Source organism: Xiphophorus couchianus, chromosome 1 (genome assembly GCF_001444195.1).
Source record: "Xiphophorus couchianus chromosome 1, X_couchianus-1.0, whole genome shotgun sequence".
Classification (NCBI taxonomy): domain Eukaryota; kingdom Metazoa; phylum Chordata; class Actinopteri; order Cyprinodontiformes; family Poeciliidae; genus Xiphophorus; species Xiphophorus couchianus.
The window spans coordinates 398,661-413,831 of record NC_040228.1 but is presented as its reverse complement, the minus strand read 5'-3'; the positions used below and the strand labels follow the sequence as shown (position 1 = coordinate 413,831).

The 15,171-nt window shown below is 38.0% G+C and overlaps 1 protein-coding gene across 2 annotated transcripts in view; it reads left to right on the top strand.

Moving 5' to 3' along the window:
• mtor (mechanistic target of rapamycin kinase) overlaps positions 1 to 15,171 on the top strand; it is a 147,903-nt gene that overhangs the window by 71,807 nt on the left and 60,925 nt on the right. For both annotated transcript variants that reach the window (XM_028021230.1, XM_028021223.1), the window contains exons 29-32: positions 5,187 to 5,262; positions 7,331 to 7,470; positions 12,220 to 12,320; positions 12,427 to 12,542. In XM_028021230.1, the coding sequence (XP_027877031.1) occupies positions 5,187 to 5,262; positions 7,331 to 7,470; positions 12,220 to 12,320; positions 12,427 to 12,542 (433 nt within the window). The remainder of the gene's footprint in view (positions 1 to 5,186; positions 5,263 to 7,330; positions 7,471 to 12,219; positions 12,321 to 12,426; positions 12,543 to 15,171) is intronic.

Sequence of the window (15,171 nt, the reverse complement as noted above, 5' to 3'; positions counted from 1 at the left end):
TGCCATTACCATTAAATTACCTGAAAATGATCTCAAAACAACAATATTATTGTAACAATAATAACATTATTGTTACAACTTCTGGGACAAATTATCATCCAAAAAATGATGACAGGTTTATGTGTGGTCTGATGACACTACAGTTCAGGCATTTTTTCCATAATGACTGTCATTACATTTGGAGCCACAGAGCACCATCCTATCAGTGAAGTATGGAGAAGGAAACGTCATGCTATGGGAGGGACTGCTGCACTTTACAGATTTCATGGCATCTTGAGAAAAGAACAGACTGAATTTTTCATAATTTCATTAAACTATTGGAAGAAGCTCGTTAAGGATGTCCAAATCTCTAAATATCTAACTAACCTTGCGTTTGGAATACTGATACAATATTCCAAACCAGTATTCTAACTGACGTAAAACTGGAAAAGTTTAATTTAAACTAATGTCAGTGAGCAAAAAAAAAATTTAAAAAAATGGTTAGGTGGTTTTTAAAACAGTTAATGTACAAATTTGGTGTCAGGTGCACATTTTGTATGGTGTACTCAATAAAATTATCAATAGTTAATATGATTTTTTTTAATGATTATTTTATGCCAAATACTGTATGTAGCAGATCCCAACAGTTTGGGAGTGAAAATTGGCTGCAGTTGGAAGATTTAAGCTCTTCAAGGAAACCAGATTTATGCTTAAATGACTCAAGGATTTAGTTTCTCTGATTTCTTTTTCTGTTTCAGTTTATTTTTTATTGGCTTGTTTTTATTAGAAAAGAATGAGCCTTCATTAGTCATGTCTGTTTCTTACCAACATTAGTAGTCTAGTATAATTTCCTGTCAAAACTCAGTCATTCTTTTACAAATGTCCGGCTCAACAAGTGAGATTGTTTTTCAATTCATTAATTCATGGCTTGTTTTTTCAGTTTTCGTTTGAGAATTGGCTCTGAACGCTGATGTCATCCGTTCTTAATTCTGCCTCTTAGTGGCCTCTCTCCACAAGTCAACAAGTTGGTTGACTTGTTTTCTCATAAATATGAGCGCATCTTATTATTGATTGCATTCTGACTAGTTTTTGCATGATTGGTTCCTACAATGGGAACAAGTGTCACACTGCGTCTGTAGTTTTTCCATTCAGCATGGAGTAGGAGCAATTGGTTAATAATGCATGTATGAGTTCATATAAGTTTTTATCCAAACAAAATAAAATGAAAAATTAAAACAAAATTTTATGTGAATTAACTTTCTTTTCACGTCTGCATTCAGTGTGCTTCAATTTCTTTACCTGCTTCTTAAACTTATTTGATCAAAAACAAAAGAACAAAATATTCTATGTATAATCCAAAAATCCTTTTTTGTTATCCCTCTGCACTTTCTCTAGTCATGTTAGAGACCAAGCATGTATTTGTGTGAAAACCTTTAGAAGTTTGTTTTTTGTAATTTAGCATATGAAAAATAGTTGATTGATATTGACATTTTATAATGGTAATCCCTCCCAAAATTAAAAATGTTGAATACAGTAGAACAACTTGAAACTTCAAAAATGAAAGAAGATACAGCACAGAGTTGGTATTCTTTAATGGAGTAAAGAACAATATATGATTTAACAGTATATGAATGAATATATTTTTGACATTACTGAATCAGTATGTCTTTCCAGCATTCACTCAGTATCCCACATTGAGCATGCTCCATTTCCTTCCCTCAGAACTTCCAGTTTCATTGGTCAGCCATGATTGGCTGGCAGCTGTGATGCGGATCTTCTTCACTGATTTCTTTTGTTTTGGTGACGTTGAGAATAAGGTGGTGTGATCTTCCATCTCCACTGCAGTTTTAACACACTTGATGTTTACGTTTGTGGGAAGCTTCCTTCTCCACTGCAGTATGTAACTTTTATAAAAAATCGTTGTTGAAACTGTCACCATGTTGTGACATTAAAATTTGAGACAAATAATCTGTGAAGAAATTGAGTTCCTTCACCTCTTCATTGAGTTACTCTTACATTCTACAGCCAGTAGGAGCCAGGAGGAGGGTCTTACTGCTGTCAGTCATGCCTGAGTATGTGCTGCTCACAGCCCTCCCCTTGCCCTCATGCTTGCTATGCTGCAGCTTTTTCTCAATAGCAGAGCCAGCCATGAATACTAAGGCTAGCCGCCAATATCGACAGAAAAACAGTTTTCCTGTAACGCCAAGTTGTTTATCTGACATATAAGCATATTTAGCATTGCACACATGAGCGTGATTGACAGTGCCAAGACTCTCCTCCTGGCTCTGATTGGTTGTTTTTAGTTGGAGCGGTGCATTACTGTTGACTGCAATAGTAACACTGGGAGGAGGTGGAGGAACTTGATTTCTTCTCAGATCATCTGTTTGATGTTATACTATCACAACATGGTAGTTTTATCAAACATGTAAAAAAACCCTTTTGTTTTAAAATAAAAGTTACCTACTGCAGCTTTAAGGTGTTAGAGCTAATATCAGTTGATCTATGATCAAAGGTTGTTTGTATTGATAATGTATTTGAAAAATTTTTGCCATTGCCAAAGCTTTTTTTATAAAGTTAAATTGTTTATAAATTCACTCAGTAGTCAGTAGGTCTTATTGTTGATACATTTACTGCAGTCCTCTTCTGAAGCACTACAGAGCAGTAAAGAGACTATTTATTTATTGTATCGTAAATTTAGCTAATACTAAATACAATGTTTAATGGGTGTGTGGAAATTCAAAAGTGAATTTGACATGTATATAGAATCATACAGTATTCACTGTACTACAAGATAATAAAATATCTCAATCGTACATCAACATATTTATGGGAGTACCCAGGGGAGCCGCCAGGAATCTTGGGCCCCATGACAAAAAATTACCCCCCGCCCCCACCTCCGCAGCTGCTGTTAAGTCTATTTTACCCATCAAAAGCGTCACAATTTTAAAGGCTTGCAACTGCCTTGCTTTCTTTTTCTCAATACTGATACTAGCACAATATTTACTGCTCATGAATTTTACATGAAACAGTCAGCATACAGTTTGCAAGTAGGTTGCTTGCATTTTTTCTATTAGTTTTAGATACTGAAATGTCCCTCCCCACCAGCAACAGTCATAAGCAACGTGCAAAATGTACATGAAGCAATCCAGACTTCTCAAAAAATGCTATGTAGTTGTATTTTATTAAAGCTGCAATACATAACTTTAATAAAAAATGTTTTCTCCATATTTGTTAGAGCTGTCACCATGTTGTGACAGTTTGTTATGAGACAGCTAATCTGTGAAAACAATCAATCTCTTCCACCTCCTCCCTGAACTACTATTACTGGCTAAAGTAATGCAACATTCTGGCCAAAAACAACCAATCAGAGCCAGGAGGAGGATCTTAGTGCTGTCAAGCAACCTCATTCACTCACTACTAAATGTGCTAATGGTAGAGAAACAACTTATTGTTATTGCTACCTACAGCACAGCACAGAGCAAGGGGATGGAGTGAGCAGCCACACGAGATTGTGATTGACAGCAGTAAAACTCTCCTGCCTGTGATTGGTTGTTTCTAGATAGTACTGGGAAAAGGCAGATGAAATAATTTTTTCGCAGATTATTTCTATACCATACTGTCACAACATAATGACAGTTTTAACATATATGTAAAAAAATATTTTTTATCAAAGTTACATACTGCAGCTTTAATTTCACTTAGGAGAGGGGAGGTCAGGAGGGACGTGAGTTAGAGCTGCTGCTGAATGACTCATCTTTTAAGTGGTAAAAGGTACAGGGACAAGTTAAATATATAAATATGTTGGTAATTTTTTTTCTTTGTTCATAGAATGCTAGTGAAATGATGGCAAACAGTAGTCTGAAGCTGAGCTAATTATGCTAAATGGTTGATAATCTCACACAGTCTACCCACCACTTGTAATTTCAGTTTATCCCGAGTATTTCTCCTTTGTTCAGACTTCACTGAGCTTCTGTACTTGTGTTTTTGCCTCAGAAGAAACACAGTCTGAGAACTATCTTCTTCTTGCCTTCTCACATGTGACCTTGGTTGTCAACATTGATCAGAAGCTTGACAGCTACCAAGAGGAGATTGTTCATTGTCTCTAGTTGGTTTAAGGAGCCATTTGCTCCATTTCTCTCCTACCATTCCCTTGGATATTAATATTAGCTCTGTCTGTGCTATATCAGCGAGTTTTTGCTCTTTCATCCAACCAGGTGTTTGACTTATAACCTCAAATAACCTTTTATCAACTTTTTCCCTGCTGACCTCAGGAGCTTGCCTGTATACTAGTGCTCTTCCCTGCGTTTTACAGATGTATCAGACTGGCCTGCGCATGGCTTTTTCATTTGAGGAAATATAATAGACTTGTGGTTAAAATGAGTGTGTGGAGGGTAAACTGGAAGGTTTACAGTTGGGAGTTCTGGTGTCTTGACAAACAATTTGTGACCCAATGAAGCAGTGTGACAAACATCAGAAGGCATTCTTGCTTTTTACAATAAGCCTCAGCGGGAAGACGAAACATTTATTTTGTGGTGTCAAAACACATTGAGGCAGCTGTTAAGACGCGGTGGTTCTGCTATGAGTGTGTAACTGCTGTAGGTAGCTCTTCAGGAGCCTGAATTGATTCTACTGTCATCTGAATTTGAATTTATGCAACGTTTGATTTTAAAGAGATGTTTGCTTTCATTCTCCTAGCCTAATACTGATCAAACTGCTCAAATGAAATCTGTAAGCCTATTACAATAAGCAATACATTCAAATTAGCTTTCCATGTGGACAACAATGTTTAAAGCTGGCATTTTGAGAAACGCTACAAACACAATTAGTTTGCACTTTCTGCCACTTTTGCCTGTTTTCCCTGTTTACACAACTTTGTAATCAATTTTAATTATTGTTGTTTTGTTTGTTTATTTTAGATATTTAACATATTTTCCAGTTCTGGTGTTAAATGCTTTTTAGAAATTAAATGATTTTTTAATCTGTCAGAGCAATAATGCATATTATTATTATTATTATTATTATTATTATTATTATTATTATTATTATTATATTAGTTGAAAATGGTATCAAAATGGAAATATTATTGTTAATCACAATAATCTCTGGGACAATTTACTGTCCAGCAGAAGAAGTTATGGCCTCGGGCCTTTTGGTCAGACTCTGTAAAATGACACTAATGTTATCAGATTATTTGCTCCATCTTGCAGCATCAACAACAAACTGCAGCAGCCAGAGGCGGCATCAGGAGTCCTAGAATATGCAATGAAACATTTTGGTGAACTGGTGAGTACATTTTTTTTCTCTTCTATATACAAAAGGCACCTGGAAGTTGGTTATGTTGCTAATGAAGCAAATATTCAGATGTATACAGTATATTATTTCATGATGAACAGAACTCAACATCTGGGATTTGGTTTCGTCACTGCTAATGGTTGCAAGAGTTCACACACGTTCGGACCACATTTCTCCTTTTACTGTTTTGACCTACAGTACATGTAAGCATCCAGTGGTCTGCATTGGACATGATTTGCTCTACATGTCTTCCTCATGTACATATTTGGACACAGAGATGGTAGATCTTTAGGGTTATTTTCCTTTTTTACATGTGCTGCACATTATGAACACATTGTTGTTAATGTGCAGCATGTGGAAAAGCCATCTGCCTTATTAATCTGTAGCAAAGGGCAAGGAGAAGAAGGTTTTTTTCTTTAATTGACTGAATGTTTGACTTCTCCTGCACTTTGCAAATATTTTAAGTGCCTCTTCAACTGGGTCTTTTTTAAAGCTTTGAAAGGATTTAAAGCTTTATCCCTGGGAATACAAACAGAACTTTTATCATAACAGTAATAGTTTGTCTACTATTAAAGTTAAATATTGAATATTTTCTCTTTCCCTCCAGGCAAGTGTTTTTTCTCTCTGGCGTTCTTTCCTGTACAAGCTGACAGTTTATAGCTCCTCAGTATTTCCAGCAGTGCTCTGGCGTATTTCATCTTAGTTGTGGATGGGCCTGGTCTTCATATGAAATGATTGTCCAATGATAGACATGAATTGGACATGACCAGACATAGTTTCCACATATATTACATAAGAAATAAAGAGAATCTTGCTTTTCTCCTTTGAACCCGGTTTATAAGATTTACTAGATGTGGTCTCTACTTTTACCATTAAGAAATGTACACATTTTGATCTGAAATATTCTGATTTGTATTTTTATATTTACTGTATCTTTCACATAAGTAGAAGGCATTAACATTGAGGACTTTTTTGCATTGAGATGCTATTTTAGGCTTGAATATCTTTAGTCATAGGCTAGCTCCTTCTAGCACAACAATAGTTTTTCCAGCATCCAATCAGATCATTTAGAAGCAGAAATAAACCCCTAGTGGGCCGAGAGAAGCAGCTTTGTTGTCCATTGCTGTTCTTTGCGGATGTCGATTGTGCATCAGACTTTGGTAGGTGATAAAATGTGGAAATGTTGTTGTGAATATGTGCAATTCATTAGTGTAGTATTTGTTACTTCTCGGGTGGGGCTAGAATGTTATTTATAATGTTAAAATACAAAACTGGATTGTGCTTTTGTTCTAAACTGTGAGCAGTATTTTCTTGATGCCCCACCTTAGCGAGTGTGTAGTTCTGGATCCGTGGTTCTTTCTGTGCTTGAGAGAAGCATTTTTGCCTTCTGTAAAAGCTCAGAAAAGACTCATTAAAAATAGCTTCACTGTGACGTGCAGAATAACTGTGTTTATGAGTTGACCATTTGGAAAGCTTTAATGTGGGAGGATGCAAGCTTTTCCTTTCAATTACTTTAACAACAAGGCATCAGGAAGCGGTCCCTGTTGTTAAGGTTGATGGGTCCCTGAGCTGATGACAGAACCCACTCATCAAAAACTCTTTATCCAGCCAATAAAGCCACATTGATGGATTGCCTTAGCTATCTTTGACTGTAAACTGACTGTGCATTTGACTATTTTGACTGTAAACTTGATTATTTTTGAAAAATCAATAACTTGATTAACATACTTTTCCTTCTCTTTGGGAAAAGTTCAATAATCATTCAGGTTCCCAAGTAATCAAGTCCATGTGTTAATAATGATGTTGGTTTGTTTACTTGCTGGAATGTGTATTATGTGTTTCTAATTTAATTGTGGTGCTCACATTACTTTTATTGTTGCCAGTGTATTTAGTTGTTTTAGCAGGTTTGTTTAGTGATGGTGTCTTGGACAAATTTTCCCTTGTGGACAGTAAGGCATAGATCAATCTGTCTAAATGGAGAGGGAAGGTTAAACTAAAACTGAAGTATGTATGTGTTTTTTTAATCTGCTACCTACTGTGTGTATATTTCTTTCTTTAGGAAATCCAAGCCACTTGGTATGAGAAGCTTCATGAGTGGGAGGACGCCCTAGTGGCTTATGACAAGAAGATCGACATGAACAAAGAGGATCCGGAGCTGATCCTGGGCAGGATGCGCTGCTTGGAGGCCTTGGGAGAATGGTATGTCATTTGTTAGACATACCACATCCACACGTTTACTTTAGCTTTTGATTTAAGATTGGAGTTTTGGGGTTCTTGGGCTTTTGGTCGAGCCTCAGCTGAAACAAATAAAGTCAGCGTCTGAGGTTTTGGCTGTTTCATCTCCCACTTTTCCTGACTTTCTGTGATTACACAACCTGTTCTAATGAGTCCTGTTATTTGGTCTCCCCTGTGGTCGCTCTGATTTGACCGACGCAGTTTTACTAGGAAATGTGTTTACTGACATGGAGAGCCTGTAAGAAACTGAAGTGAGACTTCACCACAGCTGAGGCTTGACTTCATAACACCCTCACTCAGTGTGGAAGGACATCTCTAGGGAAAAAATGAAGTCACAGGATGTCCAAAGAGTCCATATCAATGGATCGCCAAGGAATTTATGACACAAACCAGACCTTGATTTGCTTATGTAACCATTTTTGGGGGCAGTCTACGATTCATAAGAAAATGATTCCGAAGCTTTACAAGATAATATTTCATCCCACCTCAAGTTTTGTGTTTGCATCTGGATGGATAAAAGCTGGAGAGGATTTACCAGATGACCTAGTGGTGAGCCAGGATGAAGCTACATATGGTTACACATTGACATTGTGCAGGTCTTCCAGTTATTTACCTAAAACTGGAAAAATTATTGTTAAAGTGCAATTTATGTCTGTTAGAGTGAAGATCAAATGTTACTGTGGCTGGTAAGTGGCTCTCTGGAAACTAACTGGAACAGTTTTGGTGGAAGAACAGCTTGTTGTATTGTTACCAGGGCAACAAAGACAGGTTAGTTCAGGCTGCAGTGTTGTTTATAAAAATTTGACTTACCTTGAATCTGCCATAGAATTTTGCCACATGGGTTTTATTAAATGTTTTTATCTTGAATTTAGTATCACTGTTGATGTTAAATATTGTTTAAATGCTTGAACATGTCCCATTTAAATCCAATACACACTTTAAAAATAAAAAACTTGATTAGTTAACCTTAGTTTTTAATTATATAGGACCAATTCAGAACCAATGTCGTCTCAAGGCACTTTACCAAACAATCTGATTGACTACAGAAATATATATTCAGTTCAGTATTATTAGATTTTTCTTCTAATAAAATAAGTATTGTGTCAATATTTAAATTTGTGAAAGATTTTATATCTAAGGCAGCCCAGCCAGTCGCAGGGATCTTCCTCAAGCAACTGGGGATTTGAGACACTCACTAAACGCACGGAAGCACTGATCCAGTAACACGTTGTATGTTCAAGAAGAAAAACTCGGCTATTGTCAAAATTAGCTGGTGACTCTCTCCTCCAAGCTGTAGCTGCCAAACACATTAGACTCCGGAACCTCAGTTTAGCCATAAACCTGCATGTCAAGCTGAAGTTGGAACTGTGTCAGTAAGTTTAACTGTCTGTTCAAGTTCATGTTTAAAACCTCCAGTCAGACTGCTGTTGAACATTTCATAATGAACCCTAAATTTGATGAAATTTCCACAAGTTATGTCTAACATGCATAATTACTAAAATAGGATACTTTTTATAGGACTACTTGATACTAATTAACAATGAGAATTAATTTGGACACTTATGGTACTAATTATGCAACACAATCACTTTGCTTTTAGACTCTTCAACTTTTAGACGACCCCCGCATGTTTTATTACCTCTCCAATCAGATAATGTGTGGCATGAATAAAACCTTTTGTAATCTCCTCCGTTTGGGTCCCATAAGTGTTTCTGGTTTTTATGTGATTAAAGGTTTCAAAAATCTAATTGTTTTGAAGAAACTGTGACCAGTGTAGAATAACTCAGTTCTGCTTTTATTTGTTTGCCTCCTTGAAGCACTAATATTCATCACAATACCAAGAGCATTAGTAAAATACTTATTACACTCAGCCTTTGATGACAGATTTGTATAATGATGTATTAGTTAGGGCTGCAGCTAATGGCTGTTATGGTGATCGATGAAATGGTATGTGTAGAGGATGTGTGGGGTCTGTAGCGATATTTACCGCTATTTACCTGACCATGAACCTTTACGAGGTTTGGATGGAGGGAAGGTCAGCAGTTTGAACCGTCACTACCACTGATGATTTAAACACTTGTTTCTAATTGAGTAATAATCTACTGTACACACACAGACACACACATGCACACAGTAAGCAGATCGTTTATGTAGTTATGTAACAGACAGATGGAAAACGGCTTCAGTGACCCCCATCCAAGCGGTCCTTTCCTCAGACTGCTCCTCTGCCTCTTTCAGCTTCCTGCCTGTTAAACACATGTAGCCAGTTTGATCTGCAGCACAATCAATCCATCTTTGTTGAATAATTAGTCTTGGTTACACAAACATTTCCCCTAAGGACACATCTGTTTGTTTTACTATGCTCAGTCTCAAACCATTTGAAACGATGAATGGTTTGAGATGGGTTTTTTTATGCCAACAAGGAAGTAAAAATAAACCATGGAAGATGTGATAGAAAGCTTGGTTTTTTATCTCTGCTGAGGTTTTCTTACATCTGCAGCCAGAAGTGCTCGTCTGTTTCAGCTAACGTTGCTTTTAGTACAGTCATTAACAGCAAAAGTAAATGTGAACAGTATGTATTAGTAAAAAGAAATTAACATTTGGCATGCTTTCCATTATAGCCCTCATACATGAAAGCCAATACTGGAAGTTGCCATGCGTTTTTTTTTTTGCTGCTTTGTAACATTCCTGCAGTGTCACAGTACTATCTGTGGCTGATCTGTCCGATCATCAAGATGAATCATTCAGCTCACCAGCCATGTTTCCATCAAACTCTCATGCAAATTTAAAGCTAATTTTTAAAATGTCTCAAAAAACAAAATGCAATCAAGGCGTGTTTCAACCAGGCCAAGCAAAACAACTTCCAATGTTAATTTTAACACCGCATTTGTTATTCTAACTTTATTTAGTGTAGCCTTTTTACGAAAATGTCATTTAGTTTTAGTCATAATTTAGTCATCAGATTTGTTTTAGTCTTAGTTTTAGTCAACTAATTATGATAAAATTTTAGTCAACTAAATCTGCTGTCAATTTAGTCGACAAAATTACATGTAAAATGTAAATAAATTTGAATTAACACAAAGTAAATCATGTTTCTAACCAGTTATGGCATATTGTTATTGACCGAATATGTAATACATACAAAAACAGATTACATTTTTTTCAGGTGTCTTTATTTTTCTGACCTTGCCTTTAACAATAACAAATTATTTCAACCAGTTGGCCTGTCCTGCCTGAAAATTATATTAACTATTAATAACTATTTGCATATTCCAATCTTCATAAGTTATTCTTTTTCTTTTTTTACTGTAAATCTAAAATAGACACTACATGTAACAGTTAAGCTATTGAAAATAAAACTCACGGGGCTGATACTGCTGTATTAATGATAATTTAAAATCAACATTCATGAAAATCAAACCACAATGTTCCACTGAAAGCACAGCAGAAAACAGAATTACTCATGTCAAACATCATGTCAGTTTCAGGAGCTGATTGTGGAGAAGCTGTGGTTCTGATGCTCAGTGTGTCGGCACTGTTTCTGTTTCTCCCCTCATCCATTCTGTCTCATGTCAACCCATCCGTTTAAAACACTCACTGGCATGTTTTGAAATTTACCACATAGTCATCCTCTCTGATGCATCTTCCTGCTCACATTACGTCTGTTTTATTGCAAGAGTTCTGAGTCTGTTCTGAGGACGCGATGAGGAACCAGGTGAAAGTTTTAGCAAGAGATGTTAAGAGCAGCCCCATGTTTGTTTTCTGTCTCTACGCGACCGTGACAACCGTTTACTTGATATTTCTCATGTTTCAGCAACATTTAGTATTTTACCAGATGGCATCAGTCCTGTCCTGCCATAAATCCCTGTATGTCCATGTAACAGCAATACATCAACATGCAAACTGACCTTATAGTGCAACCAAACAAACGTTAGCCTGATGTTAGCACCCACATGTGCCAGATATGGGGAAGGCGATGGCCTTCAGATTTTCACGTCACAGAATAATTTCCATCTTTCTGCCTTTCTTTGCGTAAACAGGAAATATTCCGTTAATGGACCCCTGGCTCCACTGCTTCCATCCTAGAAGGCCCGCTTCTCCGTCCTGGAGGTTTGGACTTGGACATTTTTGACGCACAGATCCACAAAATGGGGAAATGGGTTTCCTCCAGAAAACCTGCTGAGCCCAGTGTTGGGGGCGCTGTGGAAGTCCACCAGCAGCCCGCCATGTTTTTGTGTTCAAAAAGTGGAAAGTTTTGGATTTGCATGAACAGCCATCATAACTGGGAATTAACAGTGTGAGACCAACAGACAGGTGCAGGGATGGTGCCCCCTAGTTCAAGGCATCACCTCTAGACTTAGCTTAATTCTATAGATCATAACAATAATAAAAACAATGCTTAGCCTGGTGGGGGGGCAAATAAAGCCTGGTGGCCCGCCATGCTAATGATACACTAGAGCAAACCCTGGGGAACAGTCGCTATGTCAGAACTTATTGCGTTTCCCTTTACCCTAACTCTTCTTCAGAAAATCCTAAAACCACCTGAAGCGAGCGTAAAAACTTTCCCATAAAATATAGGAAGATTTTTTCAAGTTTTCAAAATGTGCAGAAAAATCCTGGATGGAAACGTGGTGACTGAGTTTATTTCTGTGAAGGTGGTAGGGGTCAAATTGGGATGGCCTTTTTCTGATGTGGGTGCCTGATGTTCTCCAGGGGTCAGCTGCACCAGCAGTGCTGTGAAGAGTGGACGCTGGTCAGTGAAGAGACTCAGGCCAAGATGGCGCGTATGGCCGCTGCAGCTGCCTGGGGTCTAGGTAACGGCCATGTTCCCTCTTCAGTCATCAATCAGACACCAACGCTGTGCAGGGTTACACCACATGGTCTTTAGTTATTTATCAACCAGTTTTCTTGTTTTTCCAGGACACTGGGATAGCATGGAGGAGTATACATGTATGATCCCCAGAGACACACACGACGGCGCTTTTTACCGAGCAGTTCTAGCTCTCCATCAGGACCTCTTCTCATTGGCTCAACAGGTGGGTTGCATTATTGCTCAGCCACATAAACGCCAAACAGGATGTACTTTGAAGGTTTATGTTTTTGAATGTGTTCTCATAAAGTCACACACTTTTTGGAATTTGTCTGGCCTTGAAGCTCGTGAAATTTTGCTTCATCTTTCTGATTATTGCTATTATTTCCATTTTATTAACACTTCAGTGTTTTTTCTGCTGCCCAGAGAGGATTGAACTCCTCTCTTTGACTCTTGACTCTTCATTAATAATAGTAATAATGAAATGCACAAGGTTTGCTGGTTCTTTCTCTTCTTTTCCACGTGGAATACTTTTGGTGTGAAAATGTTATGTAAGCGTAGCTCATTTCAGCGTTCAGCTGCCAAAGCAGGCGACTCCTCCCGTGGTTTGTTGGAGGTTAAGATGATGGTTTTCCTCCAGTTTAAGGAAGGTTAGGCTTTTGTCAATGACCTCCGACTCCCTGGAGCTGGATGTGCTTAAAGCGAATGGAGAACACACAGACAGCATGCTTCAGCAGCCGACAAACGGTAAACCAGGGATGGCCAACCCGCGGCTCGGAAGCCGCATGCGGCTCCTTGACCGGTTCCATGCGGCTCTTACGTTCATATAGTCGCATTTTGCCAGACGTGCAATAATGACGAAAAGTAGTCAAATGAACTGTCAATTATTGACAACAGCAGCACGCCATTACTGTTGGCCGTAACCACGCAAAAACAACACAAACAAAAAACAGTCTTTGTTTCTCTTGCAGTCTTACTCTTTCCAGTCGTTCGCCATCTGCTCTCACACAAACCTCCGCTCACCCCTCACTCTCACTCCCCTGCCCCCTCGCTCTCTCATCCATCCTGATGCATTCGCGGACAGTGGGAAATCATACACTCTAATTTTAATCTCTAAACAGCGTAACATCCAGTAACATTTAGCACATACTGTAGGGTCGCTATAATATCCAAGTTTCGCTTCGCTTGAGTGCAATACGGTATTTTCGTCAAATGCGCATGTGCGCAGTTTTTCAGTAAGAGTAAAATCATTTGAGTAAACCTTTCGCACTCAAAATGGCAGGGAAAAAATGCACAGGAAAACGAAAATATGAAGATGAACACAGGACGTTTTTGACAGAGTGAGAGAATTTATATTTTTTTGTTGAACGTAGTGGAAAGCTATTCCGCCTTATATGTCAGGTGTCCTTGTCGCATTTTAAGGCTTCAAACCTTCAGCGCCACTTCAGCTCACTCCATGCTAACATCGACCAGGAATTTTCAAAAGGGACTGAACTTCGCAAGCACAAGTTGGTTACCTTGAAAAGTCAGACAGAAAAGCAGGCAAAGTTTTTCCAAAAATTTACAAAGCACTCAGACTGTAACGCTTGCATCATATCAACTGGCTTGGAACATTGCACGGGCCAAAAAGCCATACAGTGAAGGGGAGTTCATTAAAAAATGCCTCTGTGACGTTGAAATCTTGTCTCCTGAAAACGATAAACTAAAACGAATGGTATCAGACGTCCAACTGTCCCGCCACACTGTTGAGCACAGAATATCAGACAAATTTACAATAAATCTGGCTGAGCAAAAATATGAGTATGAGGAAGGGATGGGTTGATGTTCATGTGTGTCCATGCATATGATGTTTCTCTTTGCGGTAACTTGGTAAAAAATGTGGCTCTTGGTCTTTGTCTGGTTGGCCACCCCTGCGGTAAACAGTTGATCATCCAGTTGCCCTGTTCTTGTCCTCTGGAGATTTGCTTCCCATGACTCTCCTTCTCATCACAGACATTCTCCCTCTAATTTTGAGATTACATCCAGGTGCGGCTAGTAGGTCTCTGAAACTACTTAGTGCCTGAAGAATAGCTGGAGCTGACAATGTAACACACACACACACACACACAGCACAGAGGAGAAGAAAGGGGGCTTAAATGTGTGGTTTTCCAGATGGAGTTTGTCATTTTCACACAGAGCTTCCTTTGATTCAGTGGGCTGTAGCTTTCATCCTTTACATCCAGACATATGCTCCAAGGGTCATGTTTGAGTAAAATTTCTCGAGTTGATGTCTGAAGTTTCCTGTTGTGGTCTGTGTGACACTCGGTGTGTTGCAAACATTTTTAGGATTGTAATGATTGCTTGAACGATGAGAGAATCTTGATTTTTAAAAGTCCAAATGATCCGCCTCAAGGCTTCTTTAAGTAGTTTAACTGTCTAGCGCACTTTCTCTGTGCTGGAGGATTTTGTTGTGCCGATGAACTATTGTTGAGTACTAAGTACTATTAGCAGTGATGGAGGAAGAAGCGTTACCAAGGAGATAAAATGTGTCCAAAGTGTGGGTTCACTCACTTTGGATATATTTTTCTTCTTTTTAGGGGGAGCTACCTACTAATCTGTGATGTGAAAAATATATAGATTAGAAATGTAAAAACACTTTGTCATGCTTCAAACTTTAGACTGAAAGTAAAGTTTAATATAAAAGGCAGTGTTTACTACTGAGTTTGCTTTCTATTTTTAAAAGTTAATGTGAAATGTTTCATTTCTCTTCTTTTTTTATGCATATAGTTTTTTCTTACTTCAAGCTTTAAGACTAAAAGTGATGTTAGAATCATATTGCATCTTAAGTAATAAAATGTTGTTATAAGAAAAAGTTT